Raw genomic sequence first — 24,955 nt, forward strand, 5'->3', positions numbered from 1 at the left:
GATTGCCGTAAAGCAGTATCTCTGGTCGTACGATGTGTATGACGTCATTGACACTTTAAAACATTTTTTTAAGCAAATAAGTGACTCAAAAAAATCGAACACCCAGCAATGTGTAATTTCTTTGCATCTCCTTTCAAATACAACATTCAAATTACTAGACAAAAAATTATATCCTGAGAAAAGTGGGGATTTTGGTTGGTATAGCGCCATAGACCTCCATTCATTCTGCACTCGTCCTGTGAGCGCCCTCATATGGAATCAGAGTGGAACTGCAACCAGTTCAGAAGCCGGAAGTGTACTGAGAGTGAAACTTCTCGCCTTATTAGACATTCTCTGGTATAGCGCTGCTGACTTCAGTAACCCGGATGAGCCTGCGTTATCTGTTTTGAGCGGTTGTTACCTGGGGAACATATCGCTGGGTGGCGTGATTGACCAATCAGAATCAAGTATTCCACAGAGCCATGTAATAATAACTAGTAAACTAGTATGCTGGCTTCAGTAATTGAAATAAAGCTAAAATAAATATTAGATGAAAAAGTTAACTTAAAAAAATGTGAAATGTTGCCTTGGCAACTAATTGACACAAATAAGTGGGGGGTACTAAAATTACTAGAACTAAAACTGAAATAAAATAAAATATATATAGAGAGAGAGAAAGAGAGAGAGAGAGCTAATTCAAAATATTAATAAATACTATAAATAACACTATGATAACAGTGTATGAAACCTAACAAATATCTTTTATGAAATTATTTGCTTAAAAATGTTCAATGTGTATTTCTTTCAAATAAACTACACTTGATATTTTGTTACTTAATTCAAATACATTTGTATAAATTTTTTTTGGTGTGTGTGTTCCAAGTGCAGAAATAATATTTGAGGGTGCTGAGGCTATATGTAGCTGCAGGCTATTGGCAGTTTGCATGCCTTTGGATGTGGATGTTGGTTTGAAAACATCTTAAATACAGTAACTTGATTAGCATGACTTTCCTGTTCAACCTGCTTCACCAGTAAAACCATTCTGGTTAATCAGCATTTTTTTCTTGTAAAGAGAATGGCTAATCCACAAGTTAGACCAGCGCTCAACAGCGTAAACCTGAACCACCATTAAAATTCATGCTTGTGTAAGATGGACTTTTTTAGGAGGGCAGTGATATATTATTGCATGTTGATCTCTGCAAGATCAGCTTTATACAACTTATTTCATCCTTACTACTTTGATTCATATCATGTAATTCAATCTATTTATGATCATTTAAAAACACTAAAGGATGCATTCATCGTTGACATCTGCTACTTTGTGTGCACTTGTTTAATGGTTAGAGGCATCAAAGAGCATCAATCAATCAATGAAATCTTTATAACAAAGAGTATTCTTGACCATTACATCGTGTAATTGTTCATTTAAGCATTTGCACACTTTCACTCCAAGGTTTAGCTTATATACAAAAGGGCCTGAATGAGCTAATTGGCCTTAATTATATCCTTACTTAATTATTTAAGGGAGCTTAATGGGCTCAGCTATAGTAAGAGCAAGAGATCTTTTCTCCTCAGAAATTCAAAAATGCTATTTTTGAAAGAAAAGGAGATGATTGTATATTATCATTGAAGACATTTAAAGGGTTAGTTCACCCAAAAATGAAAATTATCCCATAATTTACTCACCCTCAAGCCATCCTAGGTGTATATGACTTTCTTCTTTCAGTCAAACAAAATCTGAGTTATATTAAAATATATCCTGCCTCTTCCGAGCTTTATAATGGGAGTGAATAGAGCCTGAGTTGTTGAAGCTCCAAAAAGCTCATCCATCCATCCATCCATCCATCCATCCATCCATTCATCCATCCATTCATCCATCCATCATAAAAGTACTCCACACAGCTCCAGGGGGTTAACAAAGGCCTTCTGAAGTGAAGTGATGCGTTTTTGTAAGAAAAATATCCATATACAGTGCTATGCATAAGTTTAGACACCCATGCTAAAGTTGACTAAAAAGAGGAATAAAAAATCATCTTTTGGAAATTGAACTTAATGCCTTAATTAAACAAATTAGGAAAAATCCAACCTTTAAGGACACCAATTTTCTTTGTTAATGAATAATGTATCGTAAATAAATAAATGTTCTTCCTTAAAATACAGGGTGCATAAGTCTGGACACCCCTATGTTAAATTCCCATAGAGGCAGGCAGATTTTTTTTTTTTAAAGGCCAGTTACTTCATGGATCCAGGATACTATGCATCCTGATAAAGTTCCCTTGGCCTTTGGAATTAAAATAGCCCCACATCATCACATAGCCTTCACCATACCTAGAGATTGGCATGGTTTTATTTCAGTTAACCTAATAGCTGGTTTGATTTGCATTGAGAGATGATCTTATGGAAAGTACTCCATGCCAATCTCTAGGTATGGTGAAGGCTTTAACTTTATAAACTATAAACTATAGGCTAACTATCAGAGGTCATTCTTCTGCTGGAACTCAACTCGCGTTTACTGTAAACCAGTGATTATAGTTTTTTTTTTTATAGTATTTTTGGTAAACTAACTCTTTAAGCACAGTAGGCCATCTTGTCAATCCAAAGGATTTTGGGTTGGTTCATAGTCTCTCTTTAGCTCGTTTCCAAGCCGGACCATTAAAATAGTCACCTACAAGGTGTGTCATTCTCATATGGTGCTATGGTAAATCTGTTTGCAGATTATTTAGCCCTAAGTGAATGGCTGTCTCTGTAGTTAGTTAGACAATCCCTGGGGGGAGCTTTCTTTTTTCTTTTTTTTTTACCTTCCCCTTAGCCAGCACAGCATGTTCCAGTGTATCAGCAGAGTCAGAAAGGTTTAATGAGCTCCAATTGCACTGATCTCATAATGAGGATTGTCACCCAGAGAGAAAGAACAAGAGCTTAGATTGAGGGACAGAAAGAGATGATTGTTGGTATGTTCCTTTCTAGTCACGATTGTGTGGGGAAAAAAAAACTCAATATTGAACTAATGGGTGTGCTTTGTGCAGTAAAATCAGTGTTGGCTACATCTGTTGGAATTATATGAACACATGCTAGCCTATATTTCTCTGCTGGGAAAAAAAAATCAACAAGCTGGTTTTAGATGGTCTACTTGGCCTGAAGCTCCTAGATTGACCAACTTAAAACTACCTAAATCAGTCTATAACCAGACAACAGACCAGGTTGGAAGACTAGCTTAGAATGCAGGCTGGTTTATAATGTTTTCAGCCTGTTTGGAAGATTTTATTTTTAAAAACATTTTAAAAAATATTACAGACCCCAAACCTTTGAACAGTATTATATACTAAAATCTCCCAACCAGGCTGAAAGAACATCTAAAACCAGTCTGCATTCTAAGCTGGTCCTCCAACCTATTCTGTTCTCTGGTTTATGTATATTAAAATATTCAGTTATGATGTGAATTTATGGGCTGAACCTCGAATGCTAATTTGCCATATTGGTTCCATTGGGGAATTTCTTAGAATAGCAGTTTTCGATTTATGAGTAAAAATACTTTCAAAGCATAAGTTGTATTGTATACATAAACTACAGCTTCCACAAGCATCTGAGTTTACTTGCTGGACAAATCAGCAAAACTGTTGTAGTCTTTATGTGACAACTTCTTAGCAACATTGGGGGAAAAACTGTTTGACATTTACTTTTAAAGTGGGACTGTGTGTAATTTCTGTTTGAACAACAGAAGTACTTAATGTACTCTTCAATTATTGTAAGTAGTGGTATTCTAAAAATTTAATTCTCAAAGGATTCTATTACTCAAAAATGCTAATTCTGCATATAGCACATGTTCAAGACTTGTGCACACTATACTGTTGCTGTCAAGAAATTGTGTTTGTCTATCCCTCGTGAATACAGTTGCTCTTGTGGGCAACATTAAAGTAAAACATAAAGTGCATTTAAAGGCATACGTTTTCTCAGTATGCGTGTTCCCTGGGAATCAAACTGTCATTATTGGCATTTCTAGCATACACTCTCTCTCTCTCTCTCTCTCACACACACACACACACACACACACACACACACACGCACACACACACACACACGCAAAGATCAGCAATGTGAACATAAAATTTTTTAACTAATGTTGTTTTTTTTCCACTTTCTCTGCAGGAATCCTCATATTCATTTGCACTGAAATGCCTTATTAGCCTCTCCACTGTAATTCTGCTCTGTCTGATCATTATGTACCACGCACGAGAGATTCAGGTAAGTAGCCGACTCAGCCTTGGAAGCCATAAACTAGAGTAGAGACTGAAACAGGAGCCTAAAAGATTGCAGAGGAAACACTTATGCCAATTCCTAATGACTTATAGTAGCAGCAGAATGAAAACTTGCCCTGGCTTTTGTAATTCATGATATCTGCATTCAGTGTCTGTGCCATTTTACCTATCCATTAAAAGGTCTTTATACAGAAGACACTGATTTTGATTAATGATGGTATTACAAGTGGGGCTTATGGCTAATAGGAGATGTAATTCAATACAGGCCTGCCAATCAGTTGGTTTGTGGGCATTATTTAATGACTTGGAACATCAGATGATGGTCAAATTACAGAATGGATGAACAATTGAAAACCTTTATTCCTGATTGAAACAAAAGAGAAGAAAAATCCATATCATAGTCATAAATAAACTATTGGTCATAAATAAACTATACAAATACTAATTCCACAAATAATGTTTTTATTTCATTTATGTATTATTATGTTAGACTAAAATAGATTATGGTACATTTATACAATATAATTTTAATCTATTAAATAATATCTAAACATTTGTTAATTACTGAACGAACACACACACAGACAATACTCTCAGGTAAATCTGTCTTGTTTTAAAAATGTTGGCATATTTTAATGGAAAATAAGGCAAAAATGTAATATTTTTTGCAATGAAGATCTTAGTCCTGTTCAGAGAATCTGTTCATTCCTTAAAAACATTTCCCTGTCTAACGTCTAGCTCTTCATGGTGGACAATGGAGCAGATGACTGGCGGATAGCCATGACGTACGAGCGTATCTTCTTTATCGTTTTGGAGCTGCTGGTGTGTGCCATCCACCCTATTCCAGGTCAGTACGTCTTCACATGGACCGCCCGCCTGGCCTACTCCTACCTACCGTCTGTGGCGGATGCAGACGTGGACATCATCCTCTCCATCCCCATGTTCTTGCGGCTGTATCTGATTGGCCGAGTCATGCTCCTGCACAGTAAGCTCTTTACGGACGCCTCGTCACGCAGTATCGGAGCCCTCAATAAGATCAACTTTAACACACGCTTTGTCATGAAGACTTTGATGACTATCTGCCCAGGCACAGTCCTGCTGGTTTTCAGCATATCATCATGGATCATTGCTGCCTGGACAGTTCATGTCTGTGAGAGGTGAGATAAACCTTTGATTTCTTAAGAAACACTGTTTGTACCTGGAGTATTAAAGGAATATTCCCTCACGCAGCCCTCATGTTGTTCCAAACCTGTATAATTTTCTTTTGTCAATTTAATAAAATAAAAATCCTGGCTGCTCTTTTTTCTGATTTCCATATAACATAAGTGAATGGGGACTGGGGCTGTCAAGCATCAAAATGACAAAACAAGCACCATAAAAGTTGTCTATTTGACTCCTTGTCTTTTGGAGTCATAAAATAATTTGTGCGATGAACAGATCGAAATTATAACTTAGAGCCAACGATGCTAATATACTGTTTTTGTTGTCCGTACGGCTTTTGTTGTCCATTTCAGAGTTTAGTTGAAGTAGGGGAATAACGTCTTACATTTCAGTCTTTTCTTCACTCAAAGCTATCAAATGGCTTCAGAAGTATTGAAATTTGGCACATAAGTCATATTGATTACTTGAATGGTATTTTATGTTGGTTTGTTTGTCATTTTAAAGGGTTAGTTCACACACACAAAAAAACTCACCCTCATGTCGGTCTAAACCCGTAAGACTTTCGTTCATCTTCGGAACACAAATGAAGATATTTTTAATGGAATCTGAGCGATTTCTGTTCCTCGATTGACAGCTACGCAACTACCACTTTGATGCTTCAAAAAGTTCATAAAGAGATAAAACTAGGCTAATCCATAGTCCAAATTTTCTGAAGAGACTCGATCGCTTTATATGATGAACAGATTGAATATAGGCTTTTATTCACATCAAAACACTGATCAGCAAATGAAAACAGAAGCTCAAATGTGCTGCATAACACACGAATGAACCTCATTGGTTTTCGCACGTCAAGCGAACCATAACTGATGTGTGCGTTGATGAATATTATGTGAATAAAAGTCTAAATTAAATCTGTTCGTCATATAAAGTGATCGTGTCTCAATTTGGACTAAATCACTCAATTCATATGGATACGTTTTACGATCTCTTTATGAACTTTTTGAAGCGTCAAGATGTCAGTTGCGTAGCTGTCAATGAAGGGAGAGAAAGCTCTCAGATTTCATCAAAATGATCTTCATCTGTGTTTTAAAGATAGTCTTATGGTTTTGGAACAACATGAGGGTGAGTAAATGATGGGGGAATTTTCATTTTGGGGTGAACTATCCCTTTAAAGAAAACCCTTTTTAAGTCCCCGTTCACTAGGATATGCTTCCTCAAAAGAAAGTCAGTTATGGGTTTGAAATAACATGAAGGCGAGTAAATAATGACAGAATTTTTATTTTTGAGTGAATGATTTCTTAAACTATTTATGTGTTGTTGTTTTTTTCCCCCATCAAATGCAGTTGGTCAAGACCCTATGTTGTTGCCTTTATAAAATGTGATGTGATGTCAGTGGCAAGCGAATGTGTGCGTGTTTCATTGTTCACGCGTGTTTTGTTCTATGTTTCTCCCACATGGCTGCTGCTGGATAGGGGTCCAAAGTGAGTCTGTGATCTGCAAGGAAAAACTATTACTTGGCTCTTAGCTTCTGCTCATCTCTCTTGATGAGCTATACTGGCAAAACGGCAATTTGCTGGCATCCTGGAAATCCCAAATTCTTTTCTTTTCCAAATTCAGATTCATTTGTTTTTTCCTATAAATGGTCGGGCATCTTATAGCCTTTGTTGTAGAGGGGTCTGTTAGGTAATTACATTTTTGAGTCATTCTTTGGATTTTGGGATTTTCACGCAGCTGACACCATGTGTCAACATGGTGGTCATCATGTTCATGGCAGCCTGTTCTTTTCCTAAAGCGCTGTCAGATATTTGACCTTTTCTGGTGCTCTAAAGTGCTATTCTTACCAAGATACCATCTTGACCTAGACCGTGGGGGAGAGTAAAGATCCAGTATGTTGCCATGACCCATAAACATAGAGAGAGCAGCACAGCTATGCTAATCAGGTCATCCTGAGCCCTTTAGCCAGGTTCTGCGCCCACTTCTTACCCATTAGACTATATGTGCTACATCATCTGATATTTCTTCACTGCACTGCACCACAACAATAGTCCATTGAGTATATATGGGTTTTCTTCAACTATGGGCACTTTTCACTTCTAGAATATAGACACACTATTCACTAACAGTGTCTAACAGCTCACATAAATGCATCACAGCCAGGAGAATTTTTTTTCCACCATTTCCACAAAGTCTTATTATTTAATAGCATTCTGTGGATAAGTTTTGTGCATCCTAAGTACAAATACATTTTCAAAAAAATGTTTTCCACACATAATTACAATATGGTTGTGTTGTCAATTAAAAATCTGAAATGTTAAAATGTTTGTTTGATTATTATAGATTTAAATGGTTTATGATGGTTTTTCATATTTTATGACTGAAAATAATTGTTTAAATGATCCAACTAATTTATTTATTTATTTTTTACCTAAACTCTTCAGAATCTCTCCTTTAAGTATTTTTTTTCACACTTTCACTTCTCACACTTTTTTCCCCACTCAATATTACAGCATGGTTGTGTGTTTTTTTACATAGTAATCAGTTGGTCATGATGCAACTAAGGACTGGTGTATTTTTTAACATAAATAAAAGTATTAAAGTGTATAAAAATGTTATTATATATTTTAAAATACTATATTTATGATGGTTGTGCGTATTTTATGTCTAAAAAACTTGATCTGGAACAAGGTTAACAAAATAAAAGTGCAGTCAAAAGTCTCACCATTTACAACAATGAAAAGCGCCCATAGTTGTGAAACACTCATATCTCCAATGAAGTAGATTTTTTCCCCTACCTCATTGATTTTTTTTCTTGTTTTGAGAATAAATCTGAAAAAAATGTGTGGTGTTTATACTTAAAACAATGAAAAAAAAAAATCATGATACTGGTCTCTCATTATACAGTTTTGCTTCTCAGATAAATTTATCTTGTTTTAAGCATGCCTACATATCGTTACTGGAAAGCAAGACAAAAATACAGATTTAGAAAATAATTTTTTCCACTGAGGTTGAGAAAAAGTGCTGAGGACACCAACTAAGCTAATGTGCTAGTCAGTTGTCATGCTAGCTTGTTATTTTTCAGTATTGTCATGTCCTGTGTTAGAGTTACAGTGGATGTATCTGTCAGAGGAATGGAGAGGTGCTTTATCAGCACCTTTGGAACCCTCTGAGAGACTGTATTTCCCTTCGCTTCGCCTCTAAATGGCCTCAGTTACCTCCTCGCTTTAAATCATTTGTCGGCAGGCTAGTCGACAGGCCTCATTTAATAGCACTCAAGCTAATGAGTCCTCAGTTAAATTCATGGACATAGAAGCTGGAAAATCACTGATTGATTCATTTGAACATAAATGTAGAGTTACCCCGTAGTCAGCACATGGACTGTTCATGCTGTTGGAAGATGGATTTGAGGCCAAGGAAGTCCTCGTTTTGAAACTTTGACATCATCATCCTCATCACTTTTTAATTATTTTATCCTTTATGTTTGTCTAAGGGTGTTTGGGGCGAGTGTTTCTTGAACTGAGGAGACTGTTTTGTTATGAATGTTTTTATCTGAAAGAATCAACATAGGTTCCCTTAACAGAAAATTACCATGGTAACTAACCACAGTATCACCAAAATACTATAGTTACTGTAACTAGCTGTACAAACACTATAAGAAGCTTTTGGAACGTTTCTGTTTACTTTTGATGATAATGGCGGCGGCGAATATCAAATGAACACAGTTTTATTATTCCAGTAGCAGTTACTTTAGTAAGTGGCGGGAATTGTGGTTACCGTGGTAAAATTCTGTAAGGGTTGAATCTATGTTTAAGATTCTTTGATGTGTACAAATGAAGCTCTCGGAACAAGTGTTCTCTGATTTGAGATAATGCTTAAGTGCCTTTGTTGAAATCAACTGCCTGAATGCTCTTATGTGCTCCATACTGTCAGAGCAGTGCATTATCTGAGTTCATGGCAGCTTTGGATTTGGTTACACTGCCAGCATGTTTTTCCATATACCCTCTTTATGCTTGTGTAATGGACTGTGACTTCCACAATAGTTTTACACAGACGCATTCTCCACACAAGACCGAGCTAGAACACTGGGGGAAGAAGAGCAAGCCATCTAATGGACCCTGGCTGCCCTCTCGTTCATACGAGCATAATATGGACACCACTGCTTTGAAAATATGTACACAAAGGCACCTTGATTTATATTTGAGCTGTCCGCCTTTTATCCAGTGCGGTCTGGCCTGAATATTGATATATGCTGCTGCATTCAATACTTATTGATATTCCACTTTAGGTCATTTTTAAGATTACCCTTCAAATGTAATTGGGCTTCTCAAAGACCCCTAATGTGAAGTGTACCTGGCCGCTGATTCGGACAGGTCATTCTTTATGCTTGAGCCGTGCAACAGTGTCCATGTGCAGTGCTGTTCAAATTTCAGGGGAATATTTGTAAATAGCTTTTGTAAATATATAATTTAGTACAGGACAAATCTATGAAAATATGATTGCAGCAGCACAGCGTATCAAGTAGGGGTCCGAAAACCTGGAATGAGCTATGAGAATTATTATTATTTTTTGGTTCTTTTTGTTTGTCAACATAAATGTAGCTACAATTGTATTTATTCATTTATTTCAATGTTTTTACATTTTTATTTATTTCAATTTTAAATAAAACACAATTTTTTTTCAAGGTTATTTTGTTTGTCAGCATAAATGTAGCTAGTATTTTATTTAATAATTTGTATCAATTTAAATGTATTTAAAATTTCTATATTTTTAATGAATTCGATTTTTTTTTTTTATAAACTCATAGTGGGGTCACCTTTAACTTTTTCTCATTTGAGATTGATTCTATGAGGTATTAATTAGTCACTCTTTTGAATTAATCCCAGCTTTTTTTCTTTTCTTGTTATTTTATCTCATCAGATACCATGATAAACTGGAAGTCACCAGTAACTTCTTGGGAGCCATGTGGTTAATCTCCATAACCTTCCTGTCTATTGGTTATGGTGACACGGTGCCTAACACGTACTGTGGGAAGGGAGTGTGTCTCCTTACTGGAATCATGGTGCGTCACTCTTTTACCCTACTAATTATATTCAAGTCTTACATTTAAATTCTATTTTTGAGACATTTATGTCCTTGTGAGTTTATCTGCATATATTTTACAGTTATTAGTGTCCACTCAGCCATAACGTCATTAGGCCATAAAGCCATTTTGTGGAGGAATTGTTTATAAAAAAATGCATCTCAAGTCTTGCATTAAATTCTGTTTTTGAGACATTTACATCCTTGTGGGTTTATCTGCATATTTTTTTACAGTAATTAATATCCACTCAGCCATAACGTAGTCAAGCTGTGAAGCCATTTCATAGAGGAACTGTATATATAAAAAGCTTTCTGAATTATCTCTCTATGGCCCTGTTTACACCTGGTATTAAGATGCGTTTTGGTCGATCGGATCACAAGTGGACGACGCTAAATACAGGTGTAAACGGGGTCTAAAACGTTTTGAGCTTGTCAACTTTCGACCACTTCCAGAGGTCGTTGAAAATAGATTCGACCAGATTGCTTTCGTAGTGTAGATGCTCAATTGCTCATGTGTTCGAATGCTTTCAAACAGCCAAAAAAGACCGGCTACTGTCCGCCTACTGACCTAATGCATAAACATTATGAGAGAAAAAAAGATGAAAAACATACCAAGCACCATTTCTGATTTCTAACACGCACTCACCGCGTTCAGCGTGGTCTTGCGGCTATCAGAGCAGAAACTAAAGCTGCTGCTCCCTGTTTCTTCGTCATCTCCGTGCTCGTTCATATGTAAATTGCATAAGCTTACTTTGTACATTAAATCATAAGATCTGAATTAAACCATACATTTACCGTCCATAGACCCTCCCCTCGAAGAAAGTGGTTGAAAGTGGACAAAAGAGACATATTAAAACTCCAGGTGTAAACAAGGATGTGTCTCCCTCGTCTACTTGTGATCCGATCGACCAAACACATCTTGTGTAGACAGGGCCTAAGAATTTTGTTGTGGTCTGTGTGTTTTTTTCAGGGGGCCGGCTGCACTGCCCTAGTGGTGGCTGTCGTGGCCCGGAAGCTAGAGCTCACCAAGGCTGAAAAGCATGTCCATAACTTTATGATGGACACTCAACTCTGCAAAAGAGTGAGCATGTTTTAATATACAGAATTAACTGACATAAAGTGTTAAATGGAGCAGTCAAACTCACTGCAAAAAGCACTTAATGCCAAATGTTGACGGTGCATAAGCTGTGGAAACTAGCCAACATTCACTTGATGATATAATTTTCTAGACAAAAACTGCCAAGAATATCTCACCCATATCTCTAATTCACCAGAACATGCAGTGTCTACAACTAGCACTTAACACTGTATTTCAGGAGTATTCACTTTAAATTTGTAATGTTGCTGTAAGTGCCCAAACATACTGTACCTGTACCTCTTTCTGTCTAGCTGTACTGATGTTTTAAAATGAATATTTAATATCATCTTCTTAACTGGACTTCATTTGCTGACAGGTGAAAAACACGGCTGCTAATGTACTCAGGGAAACATGGCTAATCTACAAACACACAAAGCTTGTGAAGAAGGTTGACCATGCCAAGGTCCGAAAACATCAGCGCAAGTTTTTACAGGCCATTCACCAGTACGTATATACGCAACATTTAATCTTTGTATTGCTACGTTTGCTGTCCACCTTTTTTTTTTTATGTGAGATGAAAGATTAATCTAAAATTTATGGTAATTTAAAACTGGATTTAGTTCAAGTTTACTCTTTCCAATTTAGGGTATCTATTCACATAACAAAAATGGAAACTGAATTGAATCTTTTAGACTGAATAGACTGAACCTCATATTTCCTTCCTAATGTATTATAATTATTTACAGCATTTTTTTGTAGGGATGTGCCCGAAGCTGAATATCATGTTCAGAAAGGAAATTATGTGTACTACGGAGCCCCTAAAGGGACAAAAAATATATGAGATTGAAGGAGATTTTGCGTTCTCTCACAATTATATAGTTGGGTAATAATATTGTATATAATTTTGGGGTATCAGGAAGCCGCTATCAATATGCAGGCTTTTGAATGCTCGCTTTTTACTTTCACTTTCCCAATTTCCAATGTGTATTGGGAGCATCGGTACTGACCGCATATTTTACAAGATAAGATATTTGTCAATGACGCTCTGTCTGGATCTGATGCGCACTAAATCCTCCTCCATCGCCCTGTCAGTCATCTCTGATGTACTGTAGTGTAACCGACGACCACAGTAAGCCTAACCATGTCCCTTTAGGATCTCCGTAGAATGCGTTATTCATTTTCCGTGCCTTCAGGCACATCCCTAATTTTTTGTGAGTTTTACCTGTCAGATCATGGGCTGAAATCTTGAGAATGGCTTAGACTAGTCTTTTTACAGTACTTCAGTACCAAGATGATGTTGAAAATAAAAGAAGTGAGGATTAGGGTTAGTTTATTGGACAAGCTACATAATTGTGTGCATAAATGACCAAATGCACCTTTGTCTTGGCGAGATGTTAATGTAAAAACAGTTGGGTTGTCAAAAAAGATTTGTCTCAATATCGGACCAGTGCATTGGAACTTCCAGCTGCCTCTGTCTATTATGATGTTATTAATCAAACAATAATACTGGCAAGAAAAAACAAAACTCACTCGCTGCTATTAATTATTGCTTTGTTCTTTATAACTGACTGTTTACTGGAATAATTCCTTGGAAGAACTTGAAGCAACAGTAATTGAGATATATTTGAAGGCTACTTGCCATTGCTTTAATTTAATTTGTTTATATTAATCTTTAACTTCTTATATAAAAGAATGTCCAACAGAATATTCGATTTTAGTCTGAAACTGGTGTAGAGCATAATGAAATATCACTGGTGTTGTAGACAGTAACCTGGATACATGACTCGCTCTCAGCTCACCCAGAATATGTGCTGGACAGAATAGTGTTTACCTTCAGCTCATGCAAAAGCAATGAAGCATTTTTCACTATTTATGGAAATACCATGAAAAATTGAAGGGAGACAAAAATGTTGCTAAATGGTCTGGCGATGCAAATCAAATGACTTTTTTTTTTTTTTTTTTTTTTTACTTTTGGTGTGGTGTGCAACTTGAGGTTTTTAAAAAATGTATTCTGTGTTCCATTTGTTTTGCCTTAAATCACTGCAGAGCTCAGAAGTAAGTCATGTCTTCTCTCTTTCCTTACCATTGGAACCTCTTTTCATTTTTACAAGTCTTATTCAGCAATATCAACCAACATGATGAACATTTGAACATTCAAAAACATTTGAAGCTGGGCATCATTTTTGTTTAGACTTGATATCCATTAAGGATGTTTAGCCAAATGAGATTTGAACGGTTTACCAACCTGTTAAGGTACTTGAAAGGAAAGGTTCTTCGCATCTTCTCAGCTTCAAATTTACCAGATGCCACAATGTCCGAAATTCATTCATCTAGCCTGTACCAGATTTCCAAAGAACACTGCACTTTGATCCTTTTAGTCGTACCACCATGTACAATCTGCTAGTCTGGTGGTCTGCAGTGTTTTCTTGCAAACACAAATCTATTGCAAATAATTGTTATCGAGATGCGTTTAGAGAAATGCCAAATGTGAATGTCGAGAGACTGCATGAGACGTTTAGACACAAGTCAGCATTTGGTACTCGTTTCCTTTCACTTGGTTGAATCACTTTTAAAAGGGACCGTTCACCCAAAAAATCTGAATTCTGTCATTATTTACTCACCCTCGTGTTGTTCCAAATGTGTATGTCATACTGATTTGTGAATGAATTATGAATGAATGATCTGGTCCTTATGCATCGTATTCACACAAAAAAAGAGTGACCGGTGCATTATGCGAAATTTGTCTAAGAAAGCCATACAAGTTTGGAACAACATAAGGTTGATTAAATGATGAACAGAATTAAATTTTTTGGCTGAACTAATCCTTTAAGTGCAGTAACATTTTCTGGCCGTGTTATAGGTTCTCTGATGTGAATCGCCAGTCCTGCTTTTGTTTGGCACGCAGTCAAAGTGAAAGCGCGACTGCTGAGCACAACAATTCATTTATAATGTATTTGGCCTTTACTTTTACGAGACCACATAAACATTCCCTTGCCTAATGCATACAATCATAAAATTCTATAAATATCTGCACATGAAATGCTTCGTAAACTCAAATCGGCCTGTGTTTCTCGAACTGCGGAGAAGGTAACGATTTCATCTGGAGTGCAGGGAACTATGGAGGTCTGGGTACAGAAAAAATACAGACCAATTTTGGCCCTCCCAAAATTGAGAGTTCATCTTTAAAACAGTACAAGCACATGTGGAAAAGTACAAAGTGTCCACCTTTTATTTTCCATAAAGCTTGCACACTTGAGTTTTTCACACTTGTTTTTTTATTTTTCGTTGGGAGGGAGAGTTTGAATTAAATGGATGGTTGGGGATTGGTTTAGGTGGCTTTAACTCTGTAGAAGACATTTATGGTATTTTTGAAGAAGCCATCATGTTATGTTTATATTCTGCATGCGAGTATCGTTGACAAGCATTTTTCTCAAGACATTTTCTTAAGATCTGACAAAAAGTTCCTCATTCTACTCTTACAAAACTCTCCTCGCCGTCTTCCCTGTCCCTTCCGGGTTTTGTCCATGCTTTCCTAGAGGAAAGCCCAGCTAGAGAGTTTCTGGTGTCAGCTTTCTGAATTCATTGGCACTGAAATTAGGTTAATGCTAATTCATCACTACTAGCGCATCTGCCATTACCATGGACCACAGACCATGTGTCCAGCACATTCAGTTCATCTGTTTGCACATGTTACACTGGCTCCATTCTGACATGATATAATGAATGTTTTCAGCTACATCTCATTGAGTTTTATTGTCTGCAGTCTCAGTGCTGACTTTACAAAGGTGGTGTTCGAGGTGTGTTTTCACACATTTTACACCGTTCTTGTTACAGTAGAGCTGTTCAGTCTTGACGTCAAGTTGTAGGCCTGCCTACCAGCTCTCAAATTATAGTGTATGGTTTATGATTTACGATCACAAGTCTGGTTAACATTACCCTACTTGAATTTCAGGTTTGACAATATAAATTACACACAGCCATAACTTAAATGTGAATTCTGCCCACAAGTATGTGAGTTACTTGTGATTTTATATATATATACAGACCCTTTCCAAAAAATTTGAATATCATGGAAAAGTTTATTTATTTCCATAATTCCATTCAAAACGTTAAACTTCCATAGATTATAGATTCAGGGCCCACAACTTAAACGATTTCAAGTATTTAGTTGTTTATTTGTACATAATTTGGGCTTCCAGCTCATAAAACCCACGAAAACACAGTAATTACACAGTGATACCATGGTCATTGAACCAGGTTTTGGTTCTTTTGGCAGTGTGGGCAGGTGCAAATCCTGCTGGAAAATGAAGTCAGCATCTCCATAAAGCTTGTCTGCTGAAGGAAGCATGAAGTGCTCTGAAAATGTCCTGGTAGACCGTAGACGGCTGCGTTGAGTGGACAGCAAGGTTATTATAGTTTTGCTTTTTTAAATTAGTTTTTATTTTAATATCGTTTTCAATTTTGCTTTAAATTTAAGTTTAGTTTCAGTTAGTTTCATTAATGGTTTTGTTAGTTTAAGTTTAGTTTTTATTTTGCAAACACATTTCTATTTAGTTTTTATTTTATTTAGTTTCAGTTTTAGTTTTAGTAATTATAGTTTAGCAGAGCAAACAGAACACTTCCAAAGCGAGACGCAGAGTGACGCTTTTTTCAGAGTGACACTGGTACATACAACAAAAAAACAGCTAAATTAATCTGACAACCTGCTGTGAAGCCAGTGTGATTAAATAATGAAGTATCTATGCAGTGTGTGAGTGTGTACATGTTTTTCTAACGTGGTGGGGACTTACACCTGAATGCACAAACACTCATGGGGACTTGTGTCACTGTGAGCCTAAATTAAATCACACAGAATGAGTTTTTTTGAAAATGTGTGTGATGGGTCGGGTTAGTGTGTGTGTGTGTGTGTGTGTGTGTGTGTGTGTGTGTGTGTGTGTGTGTGTGTGTGTGTGATGGGTCAGTTTAGGGGTCGGGTTAGTGTGTGTGTGTGTGTGTGATGGGTCGGTTTAGGGGTCGGGTTAGTGTGTGTGTGTGATGGGTCGGGTTAGTGTGTGTGTGTGCGCGTGTGTGTGATGGGTTGGTTTAGTGTGTGTGCATGTGTGTGTGTGTGATGGGTCGGTTTAGAGGTCGGGTTAGTGTGTGTGTGCGTGTGTGTGTGTGTGTGATGGGTCGGGTTAGTGTGTGTGTGTGTGTGTGATGGGTCGGTTTAGGGGTCGGGTTAGTGTGTGTGTGTGTGTGATGGGTCGGTTTAGGGGTCGGGTTAGTGTGTGTGTGTGTGTGTGTGTGTGTGTGTGTGTGTGTGTGTGTGTGTGTGTGTGTGTGATGGGTCGGGTTAGTGTGTGTGTGTGCGCGTGTGTGTGATGGGTCGGTTTAGTGTGTGTGTGTGTGCGTGTGTGTGTGTGTGATGGGTCGGTTTAGAGGTCGGGTTAGTGTGTGCGTGTGTGTGATGGGTCGGGTTAGTGTGTGTGTGTGTGTGATGGGTCGGTTTAGGGGTCGGGTTAGTGTGTGTGTGTGTGTGTGTGTGTGTGTGTGTGTGTGATGGGTCGGGTTAGTGTGTGCGCGTGTGTGTATGTGTGATGGGTCGGGTTAGTGTGTGTGTGTGTGTGTGTGTGATGGGTCGGTTTAGGGGTCGGGTTAGTGTGTGTGTGTGTGATGGGTCGGGTTAGTGTGTGTGTGTGTGTGTGTGTGCGCGTGTGTGTGATGGGTCGGTTTAGTGTGTGTGTGTGTGTGTGTGTGTGATGGGTCGGGTTAGTGTGTGTGTGTGTGTGTGTGTGTGTGTGATGGGTCGGTTTAGGGGTCGGGTTAGTGTGTGTGTGTGTGTTAGGTCGGTTTAGGGGTCGGGTTAGTGTGTGTGTGTGTGTGTGTGTGTGTGTGTGATGGGTCGGTTTAGGGGTCGGGTTAGTGTGTGTGTGTGTGTGATGGGTCGGGTTAGTGTGTGTGTGTGTGTGTGTGTGCGCGTGTGTGTGATGGGTCGGTTTAGTGTGTGTGTGTGTGTGTGTGTGTGATGGGTCGGGTTAGTGTGTGTGTGTGTGTGTGTGTGTGTGTGATGGGTCGGTTTAGGGGTCGGGTTAGTGTGTGTGTGTGTGTGTGTGTGTGTGTGTGTGTGTGTGTGTGTGTGTGATAGGTCGGTTTAGGGGTCGGGTTAGTGTGTGTGTGTGTGTGTGTGTGTGTGTGTGTGTGTGTGTGTGTGTGTGTGATGGGTCGGGTTAGTGTGTGTGTGTGTGTGTGTGTGTGTGATGGGTCAGTTTAGGGGTCGGGTTAGTGTGTGTGTGTGTGTGTGTGTGTGTGTGTGATGGGTCAGGTTAGTGTGTGTGTGTGCGCGTGTGTGTGTGTGTGTGTGTGTGTGTGTGTGATTGGTCGGTTTAGAGGTCGGGTTAGTGTGTGTGTGTGTGTGTGTGTGTGTGTGTGTGTGTGTGTGATGGGTCGGGTTAGTGTGTGTGTGTGTGTGTGTGTGTGTGTGTGATGGGTATGTTTAGGGGTTGGTTTAGTGTAAGGAGACAGAATATACAGTTTGTACAATATAACAACCATTACATCTATGGAGAATCCCAACAAAGATAGTGAGAGAGAGAGAGAGAGAGAGAGAGAGAGAGAGTGTGTGTGAGTGGACATGTCTCCACATGGATAACAATATTATTAGCTGAAAATCTTTTGTAAAAACAAAGATAACAGCACCTTTCAGCCTGTCAACCTTCATGAAAGCATGACATCACAACATTAAAGGTATTTTTGTGCTTGACGGACTTGTTTTGCTGTTGCACCCGCGTCTCGCACGCAAATGAAAGGACATTCTAAAAACGCTTTGCTCAAGTTAAAAGAAGTTCAACTTGCGTCTCATTACCTTGAGTTATTATTTCCCATTCCACTGCCACGGACGCATCCTTTATGAACAGCCGCTTAAGACCAGTGATGTGTTCGCTGGTCCTTCATTGAGCGCGTCACAGGACAGCGGTTAATCGCCTCAGCAACTTCACGTGTGTGAAGCGCCATTACAGGCATTTCCCTAAACAGCCACAGGTCAGACTTTCCACCAAAGTAAAGAGCTTATTAAATACGAAAACGATTATTTATTTTTGCTAATTATTATTTTATTTCAGTTAGTTTTTCAGTAACTGTTGTTAGTTTCGTTTAGTTTTAGTTTTTCATTTATTATAAATTTCTAATTTTATTTCAGTTTACGAAAATGTTTTTTGACCAATAGTTTTAGTCTTAGTTTCAGTTTTCGTTTACGAAAATAACCTTGGTGGACAGCACAGTGGACCAACACCAGCCGATGACATGGCTCCCCAAACCAACACAGACTGTGGAAACTTCACACTGGACTTCAAGCATCTTGGATTGTGTGCCTCTCCATTCTTCCTCCAGACTCTGGGACCTTGGTTTCCAAATGAGATGCAAAATTTGCTCTCATCAGAAAAGAGGACTTTGGTCCACTGTGCTTTATTAAATCCAGAGTCAACGCAGCCGTCTACCAGGACATTTTCAGAGCACTTCATGCTTCCTTCATTTTCCAGCAGGATTTGTACCTGCCCACACTGCCAAAAGAACCAAAACCTGGTTCAATGACCATGGTATCACTGTGTAATTACTGTGTGATTTCATGTAATATTCAAAAAAAATTAAATCCAGTTTTCGTGGGTTTTATGAGCTGGAAGCCCAAATTATGTACAAAATAAACAACTAAATACTTGAAATCGTTTAAGTTGTGGGCCCTGAATCTATAATCTATGGAAGTTTAACGTTTTGAATGGAATTATGGAAATAAATAAACTTTTCCATGATATTCTAATTTTTTGGAAAGGGTCTGTATATACACACAAATTTAGTGTCAATCTCAAACAAAAATCTCTTGTTGAAAGAACAGTTGACTTTAAAGCAACTTCATGGTTTTAAAACATTCTAAATGTATTTCATGCCTTTATTAATTCATAATTGTCTAACTGCATTTCATTACTGTCCATTCCACTTTGCTGAAAGTTTCTATCTGCATCAGATCACCATCTAAAAAGTTCTGCAGCACAGTTTCTTGACTTTGAGGTAGTACTACAGAATCCATATCCATATGCTTATGGAGTTTTGGACGATGCCTCAATTGTTGTTCTTTTCAATCCTTTCTTTTTCATTTTACCTCCTGTGGCTGAATAAGTTTGCATGTCTGACTGGACAAAACTGGAATGTAAATGTTTGCATGTGGGCATATCATGTAACAGGGGAAACATTCATAATGCGACACTTTAGACCTTCTAGATTTCAGCCTAATTATCAAACTCTGTTTCTTCCTCTTTTCCCTGCTCTTTTCATTGACACCCCATCATAACCTCCTGCACTTCCTTTTGCACTCCTTCCTCTATAAACTCCTGCCTCCCTTGTATATCTGTGTGTCTTCTTTCCTTGCGGCCCATCTTGTTTTCTCTGTCTGTCCACCTGCTCCCTGGCTTCTTTTTTTCCCAGACTGCGAAGTGTGAAGATGGAGCAAAGGAAGCTGAATGACCAAGCAAACACGCTGGTGGACTTAGCAAAGGTGTGTACTGTATTGCTTGTTCATCTTATTAGTAGATTTACAGTAATTGCATACTAGTTGTTTAGCATGGTCTTGTACTGTAAGGATTGTGTGGCTGTGTGTGTATTAGACTATTAGATTTTGTATGTTTTAGTAGATTATAATTTCAGCAAGACAGGCTATATTATCTACACTACCATGCAAAAGTGTGTAGTCAGTAAGATTTTTTCAAAAGAAATTAACTTTTATTCAGAAAAGATTCATTTGAAATAAATGCTGTTCTTTCTACTTTCTATTCATCAAACTTTCTATTCATCAAAGAATACTGAAAATATATATATTCAACATTGGTGTCTAAACCAATATAAACTGTTTTTATAAAAAATATAATATAAAAATGTTTAAGTTTACATAATGGTTTTGTGTAATTGTCTTAATTTTGTGTTTAAAAATAAATTCTGAATGCATAAAATACCCTATATTTGCCAGAGCGCACTGTGTTGAATACCGTATCCCACAATGCAATGCACTCGTCCTCAATATTTTTGTCATGAAAATTGCCTGAAAGTCGTCATGAAATAAAAATTTACCCTATTTACTTTGTTAGCGCACATTACTAGTCTTGTGGTGAACAATTAATCCGCGCAAGTTAATACACAGAAAACAAAATAGTTTGTCGTGGTAATCTTTAATCAAAACCTGAACATTTGCTTCCGCTCTGGAATGGCGTTCCTTCTCTGATGACGTCAGTTTGACAGCTTGGGGTTGAATATCCTTAACTACTCCCGTAGACGTCAGTTTTCCATGAGCGAGGGATAGAGAGGAGGTGCACTAAAGTAAAACCTGCCCTTTATTCAATATTCCGTTTTACTTGGAAATGCACCACAACACTGGAGAAATGTTAATTGCATCTTCCGGTTCACGGGGACTTTTTACCATCTATTTCTAGATCAAACTCCTAGACATTTTTTCTCAACAAATGTAATTAATCTTCTTGTGGTCTTTTATCACTTTAGACTGAAACAGTTATGTTTAGATTTTTTATATATATATATATATATATATATATATACAGTACAGGCCAAAAGTTTGGAAACATTACTATTTTTAATGTTTTTGAAAGAAGTTTCTTCTGCTCATCAAGCCTGCATTTATTTGATCAAAAATACAGAAAAAAATATGTAATATTGTGATATATTATTACAATTTAAAATAATTGGTTTTCAATTTATTATACTTTAAATTATCATTTATTTCTGTGATGCAAAGCTGAATTTTCAGGATCATTACTCCAGTCTATCACATGATCCTTTAGAAATCATTCTAATATTCTGATTTATTATGAGTGTTGGAAAAAGAACTGCATTTTATGTCATGTTATGTTTTAAATATTTTTAAATATTTAGTTTTTAAAGTCTGAATGTTTCCTTTTTTTTGTCAGGAAATTTGCTTATACTATGTGCAGGTTTTTTCCATGCCAGTGGACATCATTTGTATGGGTGGGCCTTATTTATTCATGTCTTTTTATGTGTACTTATTGTGATTATCACTTCCTCAGACGCAGAATGTGATGTACGACCTGGTCTCAGAGCTGCAAGAGCGCAGCGAGGAGCTGGAAAAGCGGATCGGTAATCTAGAGGCAAAACTGGACTCCATAAACACCAGTCTGCAGGCTCTGCCTGGCCTGCTCTCACAAGCCATACAGCAGCAACAGCAACACCTGCTGGACGGGCTGACCCAGCGCGGATTCACCTTCACCAGACCCTCCTCGCAGACCTCCGAACGCTCCTGGGCGTCATCCGTGCACCGACGGAGATCACCTTCCACCGCACCACACACGTCCTCGGATAGCGGCTAGCACGCTCCCACACACACACTCAAAACCATACTCTAAACCTACACACACACTCCTACACACCTCTGTCATCAACTAACACTGCTAAATATACTTTTAGTACTAAAACGTTAACAAGAATGACAACTTCAACACTCTGGAATAAAATGTAATGAATAACACATCATGGTAGAGATATGGTTTATGTTTAGCCATTGTATGGCTGTTTAAAGTTAGCTTTTTTGTAAAGCCCTTGTATAGTATGGACTGGATTCAGACTGCAGGGGGTGGAATGGATTTATATAGAGAGAGATATAGTTTGGAAACAGAGCATTAAATGGAACTAAACCCTTGAAAATAAAGAGGACTGAGAAGGAAGGAAAAATGTGAGAGAGAGGAAGTCACTGGAGAGACTTCCTGTCCATGGCGGTTTTTGAAGATGTAGGCTACGTTCACATTAGCATACTAGCATACTACTTACTGTTGCTGCAGTATATATTTATATACAGTGTACAGTATGCAAATTTTCTGTGTGCATAAAATACCCTACTACATTTGCCAGAGTGCACTGCATTGATACCGTATCCCAGACTACAATGACCTTCTATTTTCAGCGTAAACATGTATTTCTAGAACTCCAAAATAAGACATTTGTACTAAAGATTTAATGAACCCTCTGGTGGTGTTCGGGCACTTTAGACCGAATCATTTTACGTTTTTAATTTTTTCTAAATTTTTCAACGGAATGGTATGAAACTTGGTCAATTTTGTTGCACTTACTAGATTAATACATAAAATGTGGGCATGGCTAAAAAAGGCTAAATGGTCTTAAAAAAAAATAGTCACACTTGTGATCGTCGCAGTCAAAAAATGAGCCATAGGAAATTAATTGGAAATATAAAAACTGAAAATACAGAGCATATTTTGGGGGGCATATATATATATATATATATATATATATACACTATTAACTGAAAATAATATAAAATATTCTTTCTAATATTATTTTATATAAAAATAAATATGAATAATTAAGGTGAATATAGTCCATTCCTTCAAAATACAAAATATTAAAGAATTAATATTATTTAAACAAAACATAGTACATTCATTTAATAAAAAAAACGGTCTGATTTGACTTCCGAGAATCACAAGTGTGAAGGGAAGTCGAAGTGAGAAATACCAGAGGATCCAAAATGATAACTGGATGCTACTCCGAATAATGCAAATTCAATGGAACTTTAAAAAAAATAATACAGTATATTCTGCGGAGTATTCAGTAAGTACTAAGCTGGTATTCTATTCCGTTGACTAGAATCTCATAGAATTGTCGAGCTCACAGGAGGTGAGGAAGGGCCTTTGGAAGACCAGTGATCAGGTTGATTAATCATTACTAGATATTAAAATGTAACCGAATATTAGTGATGAAGATTACAAATTATATTCAAATGCATATTTTGCATACTAAACACTTCAAACCAGTCTAATTCATTGGATAAATGTTTTCATGACACTCACCAAACACTTTCTATTGTTGCCATTCAAGTGCTCTCTTTATAGTAATAAACAATACAGTGCTATAGGGATTCAGAGCCCTTTTTCCAGCAACAGCTGTGACAGACTCTTTTGTGTTTTACAGGAGCCTGCCACATAATAATAGATGTCCAGTCGGCACTAAACAAGATTCAGGCTGAGCTTCCAAGGGTCCTTCTAGCTCTTTTAGCTCAAGCAATCTTCAAGACAGCCTGGGGATGTGATGTGAAGGGAAAACTGTACACCCGGAACCCCCCTTGCATGTTTCAATGCAAATGATGATGAAGACAGGATGGTTTTCTCTTCATTTTTCCTTTCTTTTCCTTTCTCATTTTTTAACAGAGATTCCTTTTTTATTATTTACCTAGATTTTTATAGCTTGTAGAGGATATACAAAATGTTTCCGCAGAGTGGCAACATAGTTGATAACATGCATTCCTTGACCGTGTCCAAAGACTTCAAAAATGTACCTAAACAAAATGTAGAAACGGACAACGGGAGATGAATCCGACACTTGGATATCATTACCACTTACATGAATTTACCGATTCGGTCCCCAGTTCTAGGTTTAGAACGAAAATGTCAAGATGTGATTGTCATTACGGGTTTGAAAAACAGCAAACTGCCTTTACTGTGTGTCTTTGGCCTTGTTGACCAAGCTGTAGCGGATTTACTTAATGCTGGGCTCCAACATAAAGAAATAAATGAACAAATCCACTACCTAGTCAGTGCGTTTTTATCTACTTTGTCTTCGTTGGACATGTTGTCTTTACATTAACCCTTTGGTCCATTTTAGGACAACAGCGTAAGCAGCAGTAATGACGCAGGATGTGGGACACAACCTATAAATAGCCATTCCTACTACTCCCATTTAACCATAAAGAACTTTTGTGCTGAAGAAAATGGACAGCATTTTAGGTCACTCTGAACGAGGCACTCAAGTGCTTTTTTTTTTCCTCTCATTCTTCATCCATCTTTTCCTAACTCTGACTTGGCTCAAAATTAAGTTTGATTAGTCTATTTGAAGGCAAGGATTGCAACCTTCTTTTAATATTGTGACGGTATGTTTTATTATCTATTTTAATGGGTTTTTTTTTTTTTAATTTTTAATTTTTCAAATTGCAATTCTGGCTCTGACTTGATTCTGATTGGTCGATCAAGCCAATTGGCTGACAGCTTGTATTTCCTAAATTGTTGTAAAAATGTCATCAGAGCACTTAAGTGTAATTACTGTAATGCTATGGCAGTGTTCGTTGTTTAATACACTGTAGTGGTGTTTTTTTTCACAGGGGAAGCTTTAATGTCATATATAGGCTTTAATGTGACCTAGGCCTATAGCCTAAACAGTAGGCTACTTTATGCCCACACATTTATTTATTATGCCAGTTGCCGTGTAATAAGAGACATAGCCATTTACATGGGGTCGAACACCGATTATCGCAAGATACAGTGATTTTGTGGTATTGGCCGGCAAAATACATGATCTCTTACATAATATGCAGTTGTGAAAGTTGATATATTCAGTTGGTACAAAGGAGTGG

General features: G+C 37.5%; 1 protein-coding gene across 2 annotated transcripts in view; it reads left to right on the top strand.

The window, feature by feature from the left end:
* The window catches only part of kcnn1b (potassium intermediate/small conductance calcium-activated channel, subfamily N, member 1b), a gene marked incomplete at its 5' end in the record, with an annotated part of 38,227 nt that extends 15,408 nt beyond the window's left edge, over window positions 1–22,819 (top strand). The window contains 7 exons of one of the 2 annotated variants that reach the window (XM_084390479.1): window positions 4,123–4,218; window positions 4,971–5,389; window positions 10,308–10,449; window positions 11,440–11,550; window positions 11,924–12,051; window positions 19,999–20,068; window positions 21,606–22,819. In XM_084390479.1, the coding sequence (XP_084246605.1) occupies window positions 4,123–4,218; window positions 4,971–5,389; window positions 10,308–10,449; window positions 11,440–11,550; window positions 11,924–12,051; window positions 19,999–20,068; window positions 21,606–21,905 (1,266 nt within the window). In that variant the 3' untranslated portion in view covers window positions 21,906–22,819. Of the gene's footprint in view, window positions 1–4,122; window positions 4,219–4,970; window positions 5,390–10,250; window positions 10,450–11,439; window positions 11,551–11,923; window positions 12,052–19,998; window positions 20,069–21,605 lie in introns of both variants that reach the window. The other variant, XM_084390480.1, reaches the window with a different exon arrangement.
* Window positions 22,820–24,955: the final 2,136 nt, after the last annotated feature.

This window comes from Rutilus rutilus (genome assembly GCF_951802725.1).
Source record: "Rutilus rutilus genome assembly, chromosome: 19".
NCBI lineage: Eukaryota > Metazoa > Chordata > Actinopteri > Cypriniformes > Leuciscidae > Rutilus > Rutilus rutilus.